This window comes from Triplophysa dalaica, chromosome 3 (genome assembly GCF_015846415.1).
Source record: "Triplophysa dalaica isolate WHDGS20190420 chromosome 3, ASM1584641v1, whole genome shotgun sequence".
Taxonomy (NCBI): Eukaryota; Metazoa; Chordata; class Actinopteri; order Cypriniformes; family Nemacheilidae; genus Triplophysa; species Triplophysa dalaica.
In genome coordinates, this window is record NC_079544.1 from 9,669,939 (window position 1) to 9,691,445 (window position 21,507).

The 21,507-nt window shown below is 37.5% G+C and overlaps 3 protein-coding genes across 5 annotated transcripts; 2 read left to right on the top strand and 1 right to left on the bottom strand.

Moving 5' to 3' along the window:
• The first annotated feature begins 4,181 nt into the window (after positions 1-4,181).
• marveld2l (MARVEL domain containing 2-like) lies at positions 4,182-7,196 on the top strand. Its single transcript, XM_056742771.1, has 6 exons — positions 4,182-4,300; positions 4,773-5,902; positions 6,110-6,318; positions 6,647-6,818; positions 6,908-6,958; positions 7,067-7,196. Exons 2-6 carry the CDS (start codon positions 4,835-4,837, stop codon positions 7,166-7,168), a joined length of 1,602 nt encoding a protein of 533 aa, XP_056598749.1. The 5' UTR covers positions 4,182-4,300; positions 4,773-4,834; the 3' UTR covers positions 7,169-7,196.
• Positions 7,197-7,574: 378 nt separating this feature from the next.
• Positions 7,575-12,958, top strand: zgc:154006 (uncharacterized protein LOC563016 homolog). Of its 2 annotated transcripts, XM_056742772.1 has the most exons (8): positions 7,575-7,716; positions 8,484-9,233; positions 9,316-9,480; positions 11,443-11,576; positions 11,660-11,863; positions 12,008-12,179; positions 12,308-12,349; positions 12,500-12,958. In XM_056742772.1, the coding sequence occupies exons 2-8, from the start codon at positions 8,499-8,501 to the stop codon at positions 12,641-12,643; spliced, it is 1,596 nt and encodes a 531-aa protein (XP_056598750.1). In that variant the 5' UTR covers positions 7,575-7,716; positions 8,484-8,498; the 3' UTR covers positions 12,644-12,958. The 2 variants fall into 2 exon arrangements, with proteins under 2 accessions (XP_056598750.1, XP_056598751.1); XM_056742773.1 differs by lacking the exon at positions 7,575-7,716 and having other exon boundaries at positions 8,499-9,233; positions 12,268-12,349; positions 12,500-12,606.
• On the bottom strand, positions 12,879-18,372 carry nr2f6a (nuclear receptor subfamily 2, group F, member 6a). Of its 2 annotated transcripts, none has more exons than XM_056742776.1 (5): positions 17,932-18,372; positions 16,690-17,284; positions 16,480-16,574; positions 14,604-15,167; positions 12,879-14,353 (listed from the first exon to the last, which is right to left on the bottom strand). In XM_056742776.1, the coding sequence occupies exons 2-5, from the start codon at positions 16,956-16,958 to the stop codon at positions 14,079-14,081; spliced, it is 1,203 nt and encodes a 400-aa protein (XP_056598754.1). In that variant the 5' UTR covers positions 16,959-17,284; positions 17,932-18,372; the 3' UTR covers positions 12,879-14,078. The 2 variants fall into 2 exon arrangements, with proteins under 2 accessions (XP_056598754.1, XP_056598753.1); XM_056742775.1 differs by having other exon boundaries at positions 14,604-15,170; positions 17,932-18,367.
• Between the last annotated feature and the right edge of the window lie 3,135 nt (positions 18,373-21,507).

Below are 21,507 nucleotides of genomic sequence, written 5' to 3' on the forward strand. Positions count from 1 at the left end.
AAAAACGAAATGACCTATGGCTTCACATTCCACTTATCAGAGCTTACTTCTGTGGATATGTTAAGATAATGTAATATCAGTGAAGTAATTGATATTAAAAACCTACAGTACAACATACTTTTTGAAGTAACCGACAACGGGAATGTCTTGTCAAAGCAGTACAACAATTTCTTGTGGAAAACAATTGGTGTGTTCTCTCTGTATGAGTTTTTTGTGTTATTTCACAATGCTCACACATTAGGATTATCTTCAGAAATTCCCAAAGGTTTGAGGAAAATTGAAATGGGTCATGTTACTTTGGCAATGACAGCTTGGATGGTAAGACATATACTCATTAACATTGGAGCGGGCCTAAACAACTAATTTAAGCAAAATTATAAGAAAAACAACAAGCAGCTATCTAGGGACAAAAAGGTCATTGTCATTCAAATGGTTGTGTTGTGTTGAGTTCTGCATTTAGGAAAGACAATCGAGATAACTGAGTTAAACACACTTGTCACCAGTGTTGCCAGATTGGGATTCTTTTGAACGGGTTAGACCGGAGAAAAATGCAGCTTGGGTTTTCTTTTGTTTTCTTTTGATTAGTCAAGTTATTTCAAAATGTTCGAAAATAATGTGAAGTGCATAGTAGTCATAAACATGTTATTCCTTAACCCAGCCCTTATTGGTTCAGTTTAACCTCTATCTATCTATCTATCTATCTATCTATCTATCTATCTATCTATCTATCTATCTATCTATCCCAGACCTGACCTGTCAATCAATCTACAGTTGAAAGAATGAAGTTCATAAACGAGTGGAAAATACCTACTCAGCTTTCCGAATCCGATTAATTATTAGTGGGCACTTTTTGCACAAAATGTGTTTTTTCAGGGTTAAAGTCATTGGTTAATTTATGGATTGTCACTTTGAAGTGGTTTCTGGACAAAAAGCCATATTTTATAAATCTCTTTATTCTATGTTTGATCCATTTGACCCTTTTTCCTGGATTAGCCTAATTATATTTATTCATCTTATCATAGTTTGTTTTAAGGAGATAAAATGGTCATTGTCAACGTTGATTGACATTGCACTACATTTCTATCACATTATTCTGGCAGTTAAAATTCAAGCTGGTTTTTGTTGGAGTGGGCGGGTTTTATTGAGACTTTGGGCTGGAAATTGCCCACCCAATCTGGCAACACTGCTTGTCACAAATAATCTAAACAAAGTGTCAGGAAGTTAGTGTGATGAGATGCTCTGACTGATTATGATAAGCATCCCTTTAGTTTCTTGGTTTAGTAAAAAAAAAAAAAAGATTTCTAATGCATATTATTTCAGATCAAAAGCTTAAAGGGACAGTTCACCCCAAAATAAAAATGATGTCCTCATTTATTCATCCTCGAAGTGTACAAAATATTTATAAATGTGAGGAACACAAAGATATACAGAATGCTTCAAACCAAACAGTTTTTGGTCAAATAAGCTCTACCAGTAGGTAAAATTACAATAGTAGTCAAAAGTTCCCCAGAACTATTTGCTTTCCTACATCCTTAAAATATCTTGTTTTGTGTTCATCAGAACAAATACATTTTTACATAATTTGAACAATTTGAGCGTGAGTAAATTTTCATTTTTGCTTACACGTTACAATTTAATTCTATTAAGCATACCTTTACAAAACAAAAATATATGGCAGGCCGCAGGCCTTATACTGGAAAATATAGGCTGCAACATACTAAATAATACATTTCAATAGAGTGCTTATATTTTTTATATATGTAAACGACAATTTTGTATTATTCAATAGGCCTAGGCTACCTATCCTAATATTTCAAAATAATGTCAATGTATTATTCTTTATGATTTCAAATACATTTTCATATATTAGTTAAAAGCGCTTGTGTAAGGGCAAACAAGACTTTTACTCTTTACTCTAAATTGTTACGTATTCAACAATTGCTAAAAAAATTGGGCTGTTTCTGTGTTTACATGCACCAACTACACAATTGTTTCCAGTAGCCTACTTTTTGGTCATAAGCATTGTTCACTTTCATACACACCGAACAACGGGTTATGCATTTCTATCCGTTTCAGGAGAAATGATTTCGCTCGCATTGACGAAAACATGAGCATTTACAGTGGCAAGAAAAGGTATGTGAACCTTTTGGAATTTCATGGTTTTCTGAATAACTTTGTCATAAAATATGGACCTGATCTTCATCTAAGTCGAGGGTATTGAAAAATAAAATGTGTCTAAAATAATACAACATTTTTTTGATCTTTCATATCTTTATTGAGAACAACCAAAAAAACTCATAGTGCTTGTGGAAAAAGTATGCGAACTCTTGAGTTATTACCTCAAAAAAAGCTAATTGGAGTCAGGTTGTAGCACACCTGGAGTCTCGTTAACATAATAAGTTTGAAGGTGTGGACTACAGCTACTTTGACTGATAAAAAACCCTCAAACTTTTGTAGTTTGCTCTGCACAAGAAGAACATGTTTATGTGAGCCATACCTCGCCAAAAAAGAGCTTTCAGAGGATGTACGATCAAGAATTGTTGATTTACATAAAGCTGGCAAGGGTTACAAAGTTATTTCAAAGACTGTATAAATTCACCGGTCTACAGTTGGGCAAAAAAAAATCTACAAATGGAGACACTTTAGGACTGTTGCTACTCTACCAAGAAGTGGGCACCCAGTCAAAATGACACCAAGAGCACAACGAAGACTCATCAATAAGGTAAAGAAACAACCCCGAATGACAGCCAAAGATTTGAGGGCATCATTGGAACTTGCTAACATCTCTGTTCTACAATACGTAAAACACTGAACAAGCAGGGTATACACGGCAGACACCACGAAAGAAGCTGCTTACTAAAATAAAACATTGTGGCATGCCTGAAGTTTGCAAAAGTGCACAATGACACTCCACAGCAGTTTTACCAACACGTTTTGTGGACTGCTGAAACTAAGTTTGAACTATTATGAAAAAACACACCGCACCACATCTGGTGTAGAAAGGGCACAGCATATCTTCACGAAAACATCATCAACTGTAAAGTATCATTGAGGGGAAGATGAATTGCCAAGTATATCAGACAATTCTTCAGGATAATGTGAGAATGTCTGTACGTCAGCTGAAACCGCATAGAATGTGGGTGATGCAACAGGACATGACCCAAAACACCGGAGCAAGTCCACAACAGAATGGCTTCGGAAAAATTAAATCCGCCTTTTTGAGTGGCCAGGTCAGAGCCCAGACCTCAACCCAATAGAGATGCTATGGATTGACTTGAAGAGGGCCATACACATGAGACGTCTAAAGAATATGACCGAGCTGAAGCAGTTCTGAATGGGCTAAAATTCCTCCTCACGATGTGAGGTCTGATTCACAGCTCAGGAAGCGGCTGGTTGAGGTTATTGCTGCCAAGGGGGTCCACCAGTTATTAACTTACTTTTTTCATGAGCCAACCATGTTGAATGACTGTGTTCAATAAAGACATGAACGATCAGATTTTTTTATTATGTTTGTCAAAACCCTTGACTTAGATGAAGGTCAGATCAAATTTGTATGACTAATTTAAGCATGTTGTTCTTCAGCAGGTTTTTATCAGTCAAAGTAGCTGTGGCCCAAACCTCCAAACTTATGTTAACGAGACTCCAGGTGTGCTACAACCTGACTCCAATTAGCTTTTTAGAGGTCGTTAACTCAAGGGTTCACATACTTTTTCCACAAGCACTATACGTTTTTGTGGTTGTTTTCAATAAAGACATGAAAGATCAAAAAAATGTTGTGCTATTATTTTAGACACATTTTATTTGTCAATACCCTTGACTTGGAAGAAGATATGATCACATTTTATGACAAGTTTATTCGGAAAACAATGAAATTCCAAAAGGTTCACATACTTTTCCTTGCCACTATAGTTGAGCTTGATATGTGACATTAGATTGTGAAATACATGCTCTCTTAATGCCCTCTACTGGCCAGACTCCAAGTAACAGAACAAAGTTCAATGCACACGACAAGGAAACAAAGAGTTTTTATAAATTGTTATTAAATGGTTATAGCAAATATTCAAATAAAGTAGACGCAAAATAATCTTTCAGTGTTATAGAACTAAGAAAAGTCGTGTTATCACGAGCAGTGAGTAAACATTCATTGGCTGCGTGTCTGTGTGTGTTACCGGGGCAGCAGGTTTAATGATTAAGCTCTGCTTCAGCTTTATACACACTGAGTCACATTTTATCGTCCTTTCTTTACTTTATAAAGCCATTTTGTCCCAGACATTCTCAGCGATAGTCTGCTGCTAACTGGGTGAGGCTTTTTTATTCATTATTGTCATGGAAGAAATGTATTCAGGAAATATCTTTCTATGTTTTACTGGATTAATGTTAAGAACAAAGTTCACTGCTTTTCAGTTGATAATCGGATACAGTGGCTACTATAGACGGTTTCATCGGACGCACGTGTTGGCCAAAGTTAACGTCCGACCTGTTTGGTTATAATATAACAATTTATTTTATATTAATTGTATTCAATTTATCTATAACAACAGTTATTGATTCTTTGTGGAGGTTAAGCTTGGGCCACGTACATCACGTTTGTTTTTGATGTTACTGCTGAAACGGTCCAAAAGAGGGGTACATGATGCACTTTGATAGGAAACAAATAACAACTATTGAGTCTATACAAACATACTATATATAATGTTTACCTTGAATGGCTTGTTTATTTCTCTAAATAATAGCGTCTGCCAAATGTGTAAATATCTTTGTTTATGTTTTAGTTTGTTGGACATCCTCCAATGTGAACAGTCAAGTCCATGATATTTTCCTCCACCAAAGCAAAATGAAGGGGCTGAGCAGATCGGAGACCTGCTTTGATGATGTCTCATCCTCACACAGTGAAGATTTCAACAGGGCACATGGCAAGGAGACTCTTTGTAAAAACCAAGCTGACGCCAGCTCTGAGGACCTGAGCATATCGAGTAGTTTTTCAGCCAGGCAGAAAGACAAGGACGTGACAGAGAAGTCAAAGAAAAGCGTCTTCCTGAAACCTTGGACTGGTCTGCTTAAGAAATGGAGAAAGGCTGATACTGAATCACATTCGTCTCACATAGTGGGCATGAAAATACTGCCCAACGGGACACAGTGTAGTCCACCTGTTACTCCACTGCCAGACAGAAAACATTGGGATAGTCCCCAGGACCTCAAGCCAAATTTTGCCTCCGACTCAGCGGGATGCATGTATGATACGCTTCTTGGATCCGAACTGACCAGTATCCACCCTGCCGAGTATTATGCTGAGAAGCTAGAGGTATACAAGTTAAAGTACTCCTATTTAAAATCTTGGCCTGGTCTTTTAAGACTGCTCGCCGGCCTTGAACTTGTATTCGGAGGAATGGTTTTTGCTTGTGTTTGTGCTTATATTCAGAGAGACAGTGAATGGTCAAACCTTTACAGGCCATTGGGTGATATGCAAGGTTACCGATACAATGGACCCATGACACCCTTCGTGTTAGTAGTCATTGGACTGGCATGGATGTTGACTATGATTCTTTTGGTTTTGGGGCTAACAATGTATTACCGAACCATCTTGCTGGATTCCAGATGGTGGCCTCTTACGGAGGCCATAATGAATCTTGCCATTTTTCTCTTGTACATGTCGGCCGGTATCGTTTATGTGAATGATCTGAATCGCGGTGGACTTTGCTTCATGACCATCGGCGTCAACCCCATCCTGTCTAACCTCTGTCGTGTGCAGGGGGGTCAGATGGCTGGAACAGCATTTATATTCATCAACATGCTCATGTACTTGATAAGTTTCCTGGTGTGTCTTAGAATGTGGAGGCATGAAGCTGCCCGTCGAGGGAGGGAGGCTGTGACAAGCCAAACAAACAACCAGGGAAACCGACCGGTACATTTTCCTAGTCATTTATTTCATAAATTTGAGCTTGTTTATGAATATACTGTATATTCCTATATTGTTTCTTAGGGTTAGAAAAAAATTATAATGTAGATCACAGGGTTTTGCTTCACATTTTATGCAGATATAACAAATTAAATGTCTTATTTCTGATTACTTTACCATTATGAATCGAGAGTAATGTTCAATTTCTTTTAGTTACAGCACCAGTCTCTGGAATTTACATCCAATATGGGCAGTTCCTCAAGATCAAAGAAAATTTCATTTAAAGATGAAGTGAATCAAAGCATTCTGAAAGAGAGAAAGCTGCCCGATGCCTCGGAGAGAGCACAAGCGCGGGAGATTTTAACTGGAGCTATTCCAATAGGACACATCCCTAAACCCAAAGTCATCGCTGACTATATCATGTTAGTTTTCTTCAATGTGTATTTCTGGTCTAATAAATATATCTAGGACATTTTGGAGAATACATTGCTGAAGACTCTAATATTGTTTTTTTATCAGTACATTTTATGCAGTCTTTTTTACTTTTAAGAGAACTGTGATATAAGAATGCACTTTAAATGGACATTTTCTATAGAATGTTTTCTAATCATGTGGAGGTGTAATGCTGCCATTTCGTTACTTAGATTCGAAATGAGATTCTAAAATCATGTCAGTACAATATATCCTCCATAGGTGTTATTGTTGAAGTGAATTTGGACAATGGATATGCTTTATTTTTTTATTTGATAGAAAGTATCCTGACATCCATTCAGTGGAAGACAGAGAACAATACAAAGCGGTTTTCAATGACCAGTACCAAGAGTACAAAGAACTACACAGAGAGATCACATCCACTTTAATGAAGTTTCAAGAGTTAGACAACACAATGAGTCAACTCTTCAAGAACCCGAGCAACACTGGGGTGAGAAATTATATTGTGTAGTTTATAGAAACTATACAGTAATTCTTGGAGGTGTTTAACTTCTTTTTAAACGTTTTATGTTTGATTAGGAGCGTAAGAGGATCAAAAGCTTATTGAAAACGTATGAAGAAAAAAAGAATGTAAGTTATTTTGTTCTAAATGGTTAGATGGTGTGTCACGCAAGCAAAGTGTCATACATGAAAATGGAAATATTTAATGTAGTTTTTTTTTATCTTCTCATATGCAAGGATCCATACTTTCTGGAGAAGAAGGAACGGTGTGAATATCTGAAAGCGAAACTAAGCCACATCAAGATGAAGATTCGTAATTTTGACCAGAATTTCTCTTAAAAGGACAGAATTTAATTGAAAATTAAACATTTATATTTAGCAATGATTATTTTTTTTACAAATTACACAATATTATAACCACTCCAACCAATCCATAAATATATATATATAACAATACTTTTATGTACAGAATTGCATTATAGTGTTTCTCATTCTCTTTTAATTATTTTATTATTTGTAAAAATCACAAAAACAAAACTCGTTATTATAAACATCGAATGTGTACAAATACTAGTTCAAAATCTGCTGGGAAACACCTCAGATGTTGTAGCTTTAGAGTAAACATTAACAATCATTAATCCAACTTCTTGCACATTTGACCCTCTAAGGAGCCATTAACACGAACTGTGTCGGTAGCAACAGGCAAGATAGGGTTTTTGGTTTCAGGCCCCGCTCTTCCACGCAAGTCACTGTGCACACAAGCACAGTCTTGGGTATTCCGATCGAACGGACAGCTCAGACGTTAAACCTTACTTAACGGGAAACTATCAAGCATAGAAAAGCTGGACCACGTAAAACAAGGATAATAACCGTGACTTGTCTTTATGGTAAGTTACATGATGTTTTTATTGTATAAAATAAAATGACAGACCTTTCATAATGACGTCAGTGCAATTTGTAAGCATTAAAACAAACAGTACTTCATAAACAGTATTTTTCCTTTCACACCATGACAATTTTATTGCAGCTGTCAGATCTTTTTGAATCATACGAATCTCAAACATTATTGTTTAAAAGTTGAAACGTCTTTGTTGAAAAATGTGTTATGAATTCAACGAACAAAAACATGCTCTACAATGCCTTAGGTTCAAAAGAAAAATCCTGCTTTATTTTTGAATATCTGTCCTTTAAACATGCACCTGTGAGAATGTTCTAAGCTGTCAAGGTTGATTTTCAGCTCTTGCATTATTTATTCACTCTATTCAAGTTACCACAGGTGTGCAGCTCATCCTCTCTGACCCACAGCATAATTAACTAAAAGGATAAGAGTAATAAAAACATTCCTCTCTTTTATACACATGCAATGTATTTAGGTACCATATGGAGAAAGCAACAGTAACGCGAGGAAGAGAGTGTAGTGGAAATCCGCATTGACTGCATCTGCTCATGTTTCTCTGAATTATTAAGACCATCTCATCTGAACTCCAGAATGATGAAGGGCAATGATGTTTAGAGCTGGAGAGCACTTACCTCCAGTGGGAGAATGTTGTCTGTGCTATTGACAAATGCCATCATTTTCAGGCTGTTGGAATGATTCATGGGAAAAACATTTCCTTTGTCATCGATCTTTGTCTCGATCTCATTTCTCTTTCAGATTCTCGGTTGAATCATGTATGACAGCCCACCTCAATACAGCCCACACTACATCGCCCCATCAAACATCTACACATCCAGAAGTTTCTACTCTCAAAGGAGCGAGTATGGCTTATACTCTCCAGTGCCTGACGCTCCTCAGGTGGAAGGAAACCCTCAGCACTTCTACAGATGGTTCTCACCCCCCGGCATCGTGAAAACTATGGAGGGATTGACTGTGCTGCTCTGTTTTGTTATTTTCGCCTGTGTCGCATCCACTCTAGTTTGGGACATGCACGGCTTCGAAGGTAGCCTGGGGGCTTACGTTGCCGGATCCGGGAGCTTTAGCACGGGCGTTGGATCGGGGTACTACGGAGGAACATATGGCTATCAAAGCTCTTATATGACACCATATTCGGCAAAATCAGCCATGATCTCAATGGCAGCCATTAATTTTGTCATTTCATTGACCATCCTAGTGTTCAGTTTTTCTAAGATACGATGCATTCGTGGAAAAACGTTTTATCTGACAGTTTTGGTGGTGGATGTGGTTCTAGCTGTTCTTCAGTGTATAATAGACATAATATTTGTGATAGGGGTTAATCCAACATCACAAAGTTCACAAAGCGTTTTGTACAATCCGGTCCTGATGATGTGTCAGACGTCATTAGGGACACCCAGCATCAGTGCTGGAGTAGGTACAGGGTTCCCCGGAGCATACCCTTCATTTAATCGATACCTCTATCACTATTGCTTTATGGATCCTGAGGAGGTCAGTATGTAGAGATATAAATCTCACTTCTTACATGTTCTACACATTGTAATATTAAACAGTTTTTTTACCTTAACCGCAGGCTGTGGCACTGGTTTGTGGGCTTTTCGTCATGGTTGCTCTGGTAGTGGCGGCATGGTTTGCACACAAGACTCGAAGCAAAATGTGGCGTCATGGTAAGACTAATATCTACTGGGAGGAGCCACCTATCCTCAGAACAGTAAGGAGCCAGAACACACAAGACTGGGTGAGTTCATGAGTGCCAGTTCATTGATTCATTTGGATTAGAGAATTCCTAATTCTGAAATATTTTAAGGCTAAATTTGTGATTACAGTATTTAAAGCTGTCAAACATTTTAAAGAATTATTTGGATAAGATTTGAATCAAGTTTGGTTCAGAGGATTCGGGTTCTGTTTTAGGACTGTAGATTATATAGTGTCTTGTTTAAGTATAGCAAACCACAGTTTAGGGGGCAAAAACCAGAGGATTAATCCAAACATAATGCTGCTGTCCCTCTAAAACCTTGTATCTCAATATTTCATGATTTACATTTTTTGCCATAAATAAGTTATATTTGTCACTGGGTTTTGCAAATAACTAGCCAATTAAAAGTATTAAAAAGGATTAACAGTTTTGACAACACAGTATAATCATTTAAAAAGTCCAGTGTTTTTTTTTATTCTTTAAAAACAGCAAATTTGGACATGATGTTTGCGGCATTTTAAAATGCAACTTGTATGTTTAGTTTTGTATTGCAATAGCAAGTATTTACTATATAGAGTATCAATAAAAGAGATCTTAAAAAAACTCTTAAATAAAGATACATTTACTTGATAAGGAAAGTAATGTAAGATGTAAAGGAGTTTATAAAACCTGCAAAATGGTAGTGGACAACATGTAAACATGTGTACAAGCAAAAATGGCAGATAACAAACGGTTAATAATATATTAGTTTATACTGTTATTATTTATATTTACAATATAAAAAGCACAAGACATAGATTTTTTCTTCATTGTTAGTATTTCTTCAAAATTTTAGCTTTCACACAATTTGCACTGCATATGTAGTACTACTTTTAAAAATCTGGGCAATATGTTTTAAAGAGACACACCCAGTTTCATTTACATTTATGCATTTGGCAGATGCTCTAATCCATAGCGACATTTCTGTGGAAACAAATGGCTGCATGCATGTCATTATCCAAATGTAGGTTTGGTTTAGCATTAAATTTCTAGTTGGCTTCTGCTCATTGCTTGTAAGAAGTATAATCTGGTGCAATTATCAGAATAAATACATTAAATAATTTTCATACAGATAAAAAACACAATCATTTTAATACATTCTAAACAACAGAATTGTTCTATAATGATGTGGCGTGTAAGAAACATTCAAAAGGATCAGGAAAGCTTTTTATATGGTGCACATTTAGTTTATGTTGCTTTTATTGTGATCTACTTCAGAACACTATGATGTGACTTTCCTGGAAATGTTGTTCGTCAGCAGCATGTTCTTGTTAAGACAATACGCTCAGGTATTTTTGAAAAGGCAGCACTGTGTGCAGCTGTCATAAGTGTTTTTCCTGGAGCCGAAATAATTTCGCTTTGTTTGAGGAAATTGGCCATGTGTGTGAGGATAGGATAATTGTGTTGTGAAAGATTTATTATGTCTCTGTGCATTGTGTCATGCAAAGTGTCTAAAGTGGTCTTAAGATACAGTATTGTTCAGAGATATCTGTAATGGTATCTCTAATTGTTCCCCAGTCTGGTTTTCACATTCAAGATCGTCGAGCACGTAATTGTTTTTGAGTGGCCATCAGTGGCATTTCTGGCCCACTACCCTAGCCAAGATAAGACATGGACGAAGGGATGTTTTTAATAACTATATTGTTTACATGGCATATACACTACAGTGCGCAGAGGGTACAATTTTTGTTAGATTTTCTGACTAAATTAAGACATGAATGTATAATTTTGCCTCGACATATTAGAGCTTTTTTACTCTAGAATGACTGAATAACTTTATTATCCAAAACACATTTTTTTTTTTCATGAAAGATGTTTCTGTTCCCATTAGTAGGTAAATGTGCTTTTCTCAATAATGGTAGTTCTTCTTGTCATTCAGCAGTATTCTGTGAATTTGACCCAAATCAATTAACATCTTGTTCTGTGGTCTCTGTGGTTTCAACATTTGTACATAATTTGTTCCAGAGAAGCACTCAATACACCCCCACTGTGGTTTTATCGGAGAAGGCTACCCCAAATCTGAAAGCAGAGAACAGCTTAACCTCCTACACTGAAGGAACAGCAAGCGCGCACAGTGAGGGAGCATACAAAAGTGATGTGTGAGTACAGTCTCATTTCTGAGCATGTACTTCCTGCGATCACAAATGTTGACTGTTGTTATTATTTCTCTTTTCTTTTCAAGATGTTCTGAGAATGCAAACGGATGTTCCCCAGAACCGCTGTACCGGAATCGATGGATGAGCTCCAGTCCTGTGGAGGAATTTGAAGTCCAGAGTTCCTCGGCGCAGAAGCCGGACACTCATGACGTTCAAGATGTTCTCTGCGAGACAAGGTACACAACCGGAGGAGAATCAGCGAATGAATTTGAAACACATCAGTGGGAGGAGTGAGTATTTATTATGAATTGTTTTTCAATACTTTCTTGTGTGGCTTCAAGTTGTGCTGCTCAAAATCAGCAAGATTTTTTGAGAAAAAATCTGTCTAGTTCTGATCTTTTTTCAAGGTATTATTTTTTTATTTTTTGCTATAGGTCTTATTCAGAAATAACGACAGATGAACAGCGCAGACAGTACAAAAAACAGTTTGATGCAGTCTTAACTGTGTACAAGAAAATGTGTGCGGAGATGGATGACACCAGTGACCAAATGAATAAACTGAGCCGAGAGTTGGACACCCTTCATGAAGAGTCCACAAAGTTTCAGGTATGCAGTAAGAAATCTGAATTTAACATTAGCATGAATGCAAATTTTAGTACTGTTATAATCCAATAGCTTATAATTCCCCATGTAGATCAATATATCCCAGTTTTATGGCATATTCTTTGTCACAGGGTGTGGCTGACGAATATAATCGACTAAAGGATCTAAAGAGGGTACGTAAACTCTTATTAAAGATTTTTGGTCCTCTGAATTATGCAAAAAAAAAAATGCTAATGGAGGTGATATTTTTTCACGACAAATTTGTTTATTTTTATTTTTTTGTCCATGGATCACTAATATTCTTATTCATTCTTCATTCATAGTCTCCAGAATACCAGACTAAGAAGCACCAGTGTAAGAAACTAAGGCAAGAACTGTTTCATATCAAGCAACTGGTCAAAAATTATGACGAAGGGCCTAGAAGAGCGAATGATTACGCTGCCGATGATCAAGATTTCTTTGTGTAAAACTTATATAGCACTTTTTTCAGCTAAATGTTAGTGACTTGCTCAGCTTTCTTAAATGGTTTGAAGTGAGTTTTGTAAATTGTTACTGTAAACAATTATATTGTGTAATACAAGCATAGGTAAAAATTGCCTTTGCAGTTGTGATATAAAGTTTCTCCAGCCCAACTGAATGCAAACTATTTTTCCTTACATTTAAAAGTGTGTGACTGTGAACAAATAATTGATCAAGTATAAGTCATTGTATGATACTTCTGTTTAATCAAGCTGTCATACACAAATATTTGAAAAGACAAAGATATTAAAATGAAAACTGTACACATTGCATGTTTTGATTTGTGTATATTAGACCGTCTATTTCAAGGCCTAAATATGAGGTAATATTAGTCATGTACGCTACGGCTAGAAAAATTACATCTCACAAAAAGAGCCAATGTCACATGCTGTCAACTGTGCTCACAAGAGCACTGCTCCACAGAAGACAAAACAGCATTCAAAACAAACATAACAGACAGGTATATCCAATCATTCCTCTTTAGTGTGAAATGAGCAGCTCAGGTGTGTTACACTTTAAAATTAATACAGCCACGAATACCAGATCATCCATTATAACAGAGGTATATTTTTCTTGGTCAACGTACATAAGTCTGACGTTATTACCAGTTTTTCCTTAACTGGTATAGGTCTAAAAAAACAAGGAACAAAACAAAACAAACAGAAGAATACAAACCATGCATAATCAGCTGTAAGACACACAATCGTCAGTATGTGGAAGAACAACACATCCATGTAGAAAAAGTTCACTGGTTTCATATCTGAAAAATACAATTACTTCATTTTGCCATTCATTCATAACATCTGAAATGCAGAATGTGCGTTGGATTAAAAATATGAAACAATGCTGAAGAGGTACGTCTGCAGCAGACTTCTGTCTCGAGTCAAAAAAGTAGAACAAATACAGTCAGGAATTTGCCAAATGGTTAATGAAAAGCATTTCCACCCAAACTTCAATCTCTGTTTAAAGAACACAATATGATTGATCAGGTAAATGCCTTGACTTCAATTCTGTTTCAGATTGGATGGAATGTGTTAAAACTCTCTGGTTATCAAGAACCAAACCTACAGCGGCAGTCCAAAGTGACTTTGATATCATTAAAGTAACGTTCATGTTCAAACTTAACCGACTGAACTGATTCCAAAACTGTACCTGGTATCTCCCTCAACTGGCAAACAGTATGTCATAAACAAACTTCCTAGAATGGTTTCATCATAAAAACAGTTCACAGAACATAGATCATCTGCAACATACTAGTGATTCATAAGTATGACCCTGTTGCATTGAATAACACAGCCAATATTGGGTGTGAATGCGTGACTAAAAAAAACCTCAAGTCAGAGAAAGTTTGTCGAAGTACTGCTCTGTTATCGTGTTTGATGATTATTGTCCTGGAACATAGGGCCAACTAATGGAGCTCCCAGAGAGCTGCATGTCACGGATAAGCGTCTCGATGGGTGTTTTCCCTACAAGCCTCATGAAGAAGAGCTGAGAGATGAGGTTGGCGGGTACCGCCCTCAGAGCGGGCAGTCGCAATAGCAGCCGCCCAAAGCGCTGAGGCTGCCCGGGATACTGCATGCGCTCGTACTCGGTCAGGGCCACTTGAGCTTTTTCCTGCAGGCTCTCGATGTGAGCTGGGTCAGTCAGTCCACAAGCATCTAAAAAACAAATGCAGAGACAAATATTATTAACAAGGACCTACAGTTATCCTGGCACAAAATGGCAGTAGCAGCAAGATCATGGGTTCAAATCCCATGGCAGAAACCTAAAGCTAAAATATGCATGATTTAAAAATTGATCGCTCACATCCAGTATAGGGCGCTAGTATTAAACCAGCAAACAAATCACAATCACACATCAAAATTTCAGATAAAACACAACATTCCGCCCCAATGTAATCCTTCTCACCTGGTGAGAAGAGAGCTATGGCCTTGAGACAGCTGTACTCTGCTGAATCCACCTGCAGACGGGTCAGCTTCTCCACTTGGTCCTGGAAGACACGCACCTGGTCCATGAAGGCCACCACCCTCTCGGCTGACATAGGAGAGGAGTGAAAGCCTGCTGCGGCTAGCAGCGGGGCCATGTGCAGCGGCAGGGCAGATTGGGCTGCATTTAAAATAAACAGTTCGCTCCAGCTGAGTCGCAGCAGGGCCACCTGCTCAGACACGGGCAGCTCAGGAAAGTAAGGAATGTTTCTGGCCCATTCAATGATGCTGAAGAGAAGTCTGGCGGCCAGCTCACAGATGCTGTCGATGCCCATGGAGGATCCGCTGCTGCCCCCCTGCATCTGTTGGCTGTATTGATGGGTGTAGCGGCTGTTGGGGTATGGCTCTGCCCTTAGAAGCTGTGAAATGAGCTCAGAGACCGGCTGCCCATTGTAGAACTCGTTCACGCCGCTTCCAGCATTACCGCCCACTGGAGTTGTGGATGGGCTGAGGTTGGAATGCGATGGAGGGATGCGTCCGCGCTGAACTGCTAAAGGGAGAGAGGGAAGAGGAAGGCACTGTTATGATGGATAGATGAGCCAAGTGCTTACCCACAGCATGGGACATCTGGCAGAGTCAGATGACCGACCTTAAGGATAAGAAACGACTAATTCCTGATTACACAAGGATTGGGAGGAACGAAAAATACTTTCGCAGGAAATGATCTATATGTTAACCTTATGACTTTTACAATAATGATAAAAATGTATTTAAATTGCTTCGGTTTAGAATTTAAAGACAGAAAAAGGGAGTCTTCCCTTAAGATTGAATGTGTTGTGTCCTACAGAATTTTCTACATCACGACAATCTCCTTAAAATCTCTAAGTTGACCAAACCACAAGTTATGAACAAAACACAAGATCAAGTGACCAACTCTGTTTAGACTACTGGGTGAATCTCACAATTTCGGTTGAATTATGACAATCGAATTAAGACAAATATGTAACCATTATAAAATGACTCAAATAAAATTAGCATACATTTAAGGCAATGGCACAAACACTACAATATGTTACATTAATTTAACATGACAGTTTGGTGAAAAATGTTCTAAATTGTCAATGAAATGCAGAAAAACTTTAAGAAATTACATTGCAGAATACAGATATGTAGAAAATTTAATTTAGAAATGTTTAATTGAGTGATTTAAGTGTTTTTCATCGATGAATTGGCAATAGCCTTAAAAAAATGTCATGTGGTGCGACCGTGATTTATCTTAAAATATATTTCTTTGAAATGCTTAATTTTTTTTTACAAATCTTTAGTATTCGCATTTATTTGAGTTTTGGTAAGTAATCACGTCATATTTTGTTCTATAATTATGTTGTCTTATTTTTTCATGAGAATGAATTCAACTGATATAAATGTTTTAAAAATACTATTCACTTGAACAACGTACTGTATCAGAGATTCATATTTCAGCAACAAAAATGATAAATATTTTATTTTTAATTTAAGACAATTATTAATATTATTAGTCGCACCACATGATAAGTGGTTGTTATATGTCTTTGGACCATATATATTACATATAAGCGCAGTTATGTTTTGCTGACATTTGATCATTTTCTCACATTTACATTTATGCATTTGGCAGACGCTTTTATCCAAAGCGATTACAGTACATCATACTTAACATTTGTTTCAAAGTATATGCAAATCCTGGGATCGAACCCATGCCTTTGGCGTTGCTGACGCCATGCTCTAACCGCTAACCCCCTTTGTTTCCTTAAAATGACGACGTATTTCTCACCAAAAACGGTCCTTTCAGCTGATTTATGATGCGAATAGATATTTACCCTCTTTTCGCATTCCCACTCTGAAACACTTCTTTAAACGGCAGTATTGACACTGGTTGCGATGATGCTGGTCAATCTGGCAGTCTCGGTTTGATCTGAGAAAGACACCAAAATAGTTTCACATAAAAGGCTGCAATATTCAGCTTCTTAAAGACAAAAAAACCCCTAATCTAACCTGCACACAAACACAGTAGCAAATCTTCTCATTACCTGCATGTGTAATTTAAGTTTCGTCGGATGCTCCTCTTGAAGAAGCTCTTGCAGCCCTCACAGGTAAACACGCCGTAGTGTTTTCCACTGGACTTGTCACCGCACACCCCACAGTCCACCACACAGCCTTTATCATCGTCCCCGGCCTCCATGTCGCTGCCACCACCTTGCTGTGACGCATCATCCTCATCTCCCCTCAGGTAACCCTTGTCACCAAGTCCATTAGTATCCCCATTGGGATCTCCCCAGCCCCCTCTCACCATGGCCATTGCTTAGATATCAGCACAACTAAGAAAAAATGTCCCCCAAGTCCTGCTGGCAAAGACGGTTGACTCCTTTTCTTGACAGCTGCGTGTTCTAAAAAGAAAGGTTATGAAGGGCTCTAGATCGGGTAATTGTCTGTGGTCTCTTCTGACACATGGATGCTCAAGTCCGAGTCAGTCAACTTTGGTTTTGAGGCAGTGGCCTGTGCATTCTGTTTTGCCTTCTTGACTGATCATATTCACATTTTGGTGCAGTTTCTTAAACCGTACCTTTGAAAAAATGTCTCATTCAGACATTATAACTTGATTGGGTTTCCGATTGAAACAAGTACCTGTGAAAGAAGAAAAGTCACTCAACACCAAAATATCACTCTTGAAATCTGCATAATTCATTTTTATAAAGCGTGCTTATATTCATGACTTTATAGGAGGTTAACTTTCTTGACTTCTTTGGTTCTCAAAGAATTGACTAAAACGCAAGACCTTTACAATTCTTAGTCAAAGTAATAACGAGCTATTGAAAACGACACATACAAAAATGACAAAAACAAACCATACTATAAAAATCGTCTGCTTGCACTCTACAATTTGTTCAAGGAAGTGCAGTCTGTGTTTGTTGTGAAATGAGGACAGACTTTTGGAGTCACTCTAACAGTTAACGTGGCGCGGTTTAAAAAAAGAGCGAATCGATACCGACACGAGTTAAGAATTAACGCAACTTCGCGTTTGCGGTTCATACGTGATCACGGGTTAAAACTCCCGTTTCGACGTTTTTACGAGCGCCAGAAACGAGCATGCGGCCTAACCTCCAGCGATCTGACTCGAGCAGGGGGAGGGGTGGAGCCATAGCTTTAGCCACATACCTCACTCTCGACTTCGGCAAACACACTGTTTTTGCTAGCCGTTAACGCACCGAGACGCAAACTAGCGTGGGGTTCATTGTCCCGCGATGGATGGAAACATATTTTTAATTTCCTACCTGGTCGAAAAAGTGCATAAGTCGCGCGGGCTCAAGGAGGACAAGAGATCGCGCGAGCCAGTGTCCAGTAGAGCGCGCGCGCCGCGTGCCTGTGAGGGAGCGTGTATATGCGTGTGTGTGTGGGTAAGGGGGCGCGTAGGGATTTGACACAGCTATTCAAGCCCGCGGTTGCCATGGTATCCGCTGCCTTATATGGACAAAGAAGTCAAAGTGCAGCGAGGGCTGCTCTGCTGGGCACACAGAAAAGAGAATTTGGTGTTTTGCTCCAGAGAGATCAGTGACCTCAGGCGTGCTTCAAAGAACTGCAAAAATGCCTACATGACGCCAAACCCACGCAAGAAAAAAGCTTTGGTCTGTGCATAATCGCTTTTAAAGACCGTCCAGCATTATTCTTTAATCATATAAATTGGACCAAACGTGTATACGTTTGTAGAGGATGCTTTACTGTCTACGTAATCAAATAGAAAAACGATTTCAATGGCATTTAGCAGGAAAAATAACAGTGAAAAATCTAAACATAGATTGTGTGCACTCACAATTTATGTAGCATGCGGTCACAAGGCAGGAAACATTAAAAACAAAGAATGAAAATACACATTGATATTTTATTATCAAACAATGCAGGGTAGCTTCGCAGGGTCATAGGATCATAGCTTTTTCACTTTTATAAGAGGAATGACTATGTGTATTCCTTTTTTGCACAATGAGAAAGTCCTCAGGCTATACATCTTGCTGTTGATACATGACATACCTGTCTCACCTTTTGAGATTTAGATCTTGGCCACATAAATTATTCAACAGAACATGAATTTACTCAGGAGAAAAACAATGTATTCGCTCATCTCCCTCTGCCTCCACTTCCTTCTCAAACTGCCCGTCTGAACTCACATTCTTAGATATTCTTAAATAGAATAAAACAGTGCTTTGCTGCTCATGTTATCAATATAAAAACCACAATGTTAAACCTGTTAAAAATGGATGTGCCGAAGCATTGCATTCCTCATTTAATTACCTTGTTATTCAAGGTTTGGTTACTTTGAGTCCAATGTTATGGTTGCATGTGCACCAATTTTTTCAACTAAACTGTGTGTGTGTGAGAGAGAGAGATTACACAAAAGAAAAGAAAAGTATGTGTAGGAGTGCACGTGTGATGGGCATTGTACACAGCAAAGCGTTTATTTGACCCTTTGACCCCGGGCTGCAGGAATGTGTTTGATCTTTATTAGGAGATGTGAGGTAGGTAGTTTTGCCTGCTACATATTACTTTAAACAGACTATGTTCTATCGTTGTTATCAAAGAAATGTCTTTATAACAATGTTATTAGAAGCTTTACAGAAAACAATCAGTGAAAGAAAATTATGCCAAAGTATTATTAGCTGTAATTATCCTGCAAGTATTTTTTCCTTAAGATGCTGGTAGATTCTGTGGCAAGTACACTCCCGGTTACACTTGATTAAAATGTTTAAAAAGGGTTTGATCTAAAGGTGTTAGTTTAAGAATCTGCTAAAATATATATTTGAAAATATTTGTAGACAGAATTAATGATTATATAATTATTAATAATTATGTAACAAAACTAACATTTTGTTTAAGAAAAACGTTTTGAAATAGATGACTTTGAAGATAAAATGCCAAGAGAACATTTATGCAAATTCTAGGCAAAAAGTGATACACTCAAGACATTAAAATATAACAAGCTTTGGGTTCTTTTCAATTCACAACATAATTCCCGAACTTTCATTTATTGTTTAGATCTGGATAGAAACATACACTTGTTTCTTGTTTTATCTCATTTTATTATTCTATTTCATTTATCCCATTTATCACAATATTCATCTATCATATGTTTTCATTCTTTTTTTTTATTATTCACTTCTATTCGTATTATTTGTTCCTTACTTTCCTGTTGTTTAACCTCGTTGGGAGTTGTATTGTGACCTATGCTGATATGAGTATCCATTGGTCTCCATCTCAATAATGTTTTGATACTGTTATCTTGAATGGTTAAAAACACATATTGAATCTGTTTCTAGTCAGACGAAGTTTGACAGAGCTTTACTGAGCATCAACGCACAACTGAGATTATTCAATAAATAATGTTTCTGTCTATTTAACATCACTTCGTCTCCTGCCTGCTGTTCTTCCCTTCAGCTCTATATCTCCCTGGTGGTTGGGTTGAAGGATTGACTCACAACGGAGTTGATATTTCCAGGTTTAATTTGTTCCTGACGGAGAGAGATCTAGTGAAACTGGACTCAAAGTTTACATCTATAAGATCTACAAGCCATATCTCATAGTTGGATCTATCAGGGTTAAGTAACGTTTTTAAAAGAAATTACAATTATGTCTCTTATCGCAATTCAATATACATAGACAACCTGAAGTTTTGTATTGATGACAACAAATTTCAGATATAATCAGTCAAGGGGCATTTCAATGAAGACAGTTTAGATGTTTGACTACATATTTTTAGCTTCTTAGTTAAAGTTGCTGTCATATAGTGACAATTAAAGCAAGTCTTGTTGGTGCCTGACAGAAACCATTAGTGAATAAGTCCATCAGGCTGTTTGTAGGTGGTCCATGAAATTGATAAGCTTTGCATATATTGGCCACGTATGCAAACATGTCAAAGGACTATTGGAGTCAACATCTAAATTTAAAGGCAATAGCTTCAGTCATTTTACATTTTACAATACAACTGAACCCAAGTGTCATTTCTTAAATGTGATTTTTTTCCTTTTTTTTTCTTAACTCTTTTGTCAGTTCAGTTGTTTAAAGGGGTCAAGACTTTGTCATCACGTGGTGATGTTACAATAAAAGTGAGTTGAGATGACACGGCTAAATTATCGTTTGTTTAAGATGTAATTCAATGTGTTTTCACCATTTACGGTTAAAAAACGCTGTATTTTCCACATACCGTGCATGTTTGTATATCCTCTTCGCCCCGCCTCTCTGAAACGCGCAGATTTTTTACAAAGCTCATCGCTCTTAAAAAGCGAGGTGTGTTATGATTGGCCAGTTAACCAGTGCATAGTGATTGGTTGAATACTGCAATCATTTTATGTAAATCTAACGACTCTTACCAAATTTGGAATATCAGGTTCCAAAGCAATTGTACTGACATGTACGCCCATCTTACTTGTGTATACATTTTTGCGGTCTTAGTCAAATCATACCACGAACTGACGTAGATTTGTGGGGTGTGGCTTCACGAGATGTTTCAGGCAGGTCTGGGTGAGCATTCGCTTTTCGAGATAATACATATTTTTTGCAATTTAACGTGTCTAATACATGCATGGGCAACACATCAAAGACATAATGACGTAATGTGCACTTTAATTTGCAAGCCTACGGCATTGGAAACATTTGTGAAACAGTATGTGAACAAAGTCTTGTTTGATGACAATTTTAACGTCAGGCGTATTTTAGAAACGGATAAACAGGACGATTAGTTCTTGATAATGTCAGCAAATTCATACATCTGTGTTTATTGGTGATTTCCTTCATTTGTTCAGTAGTTTACTTAAGAATTGTCCTGACAGTACCTTTTGCGTTTGTCATTCTAAGACACAGCT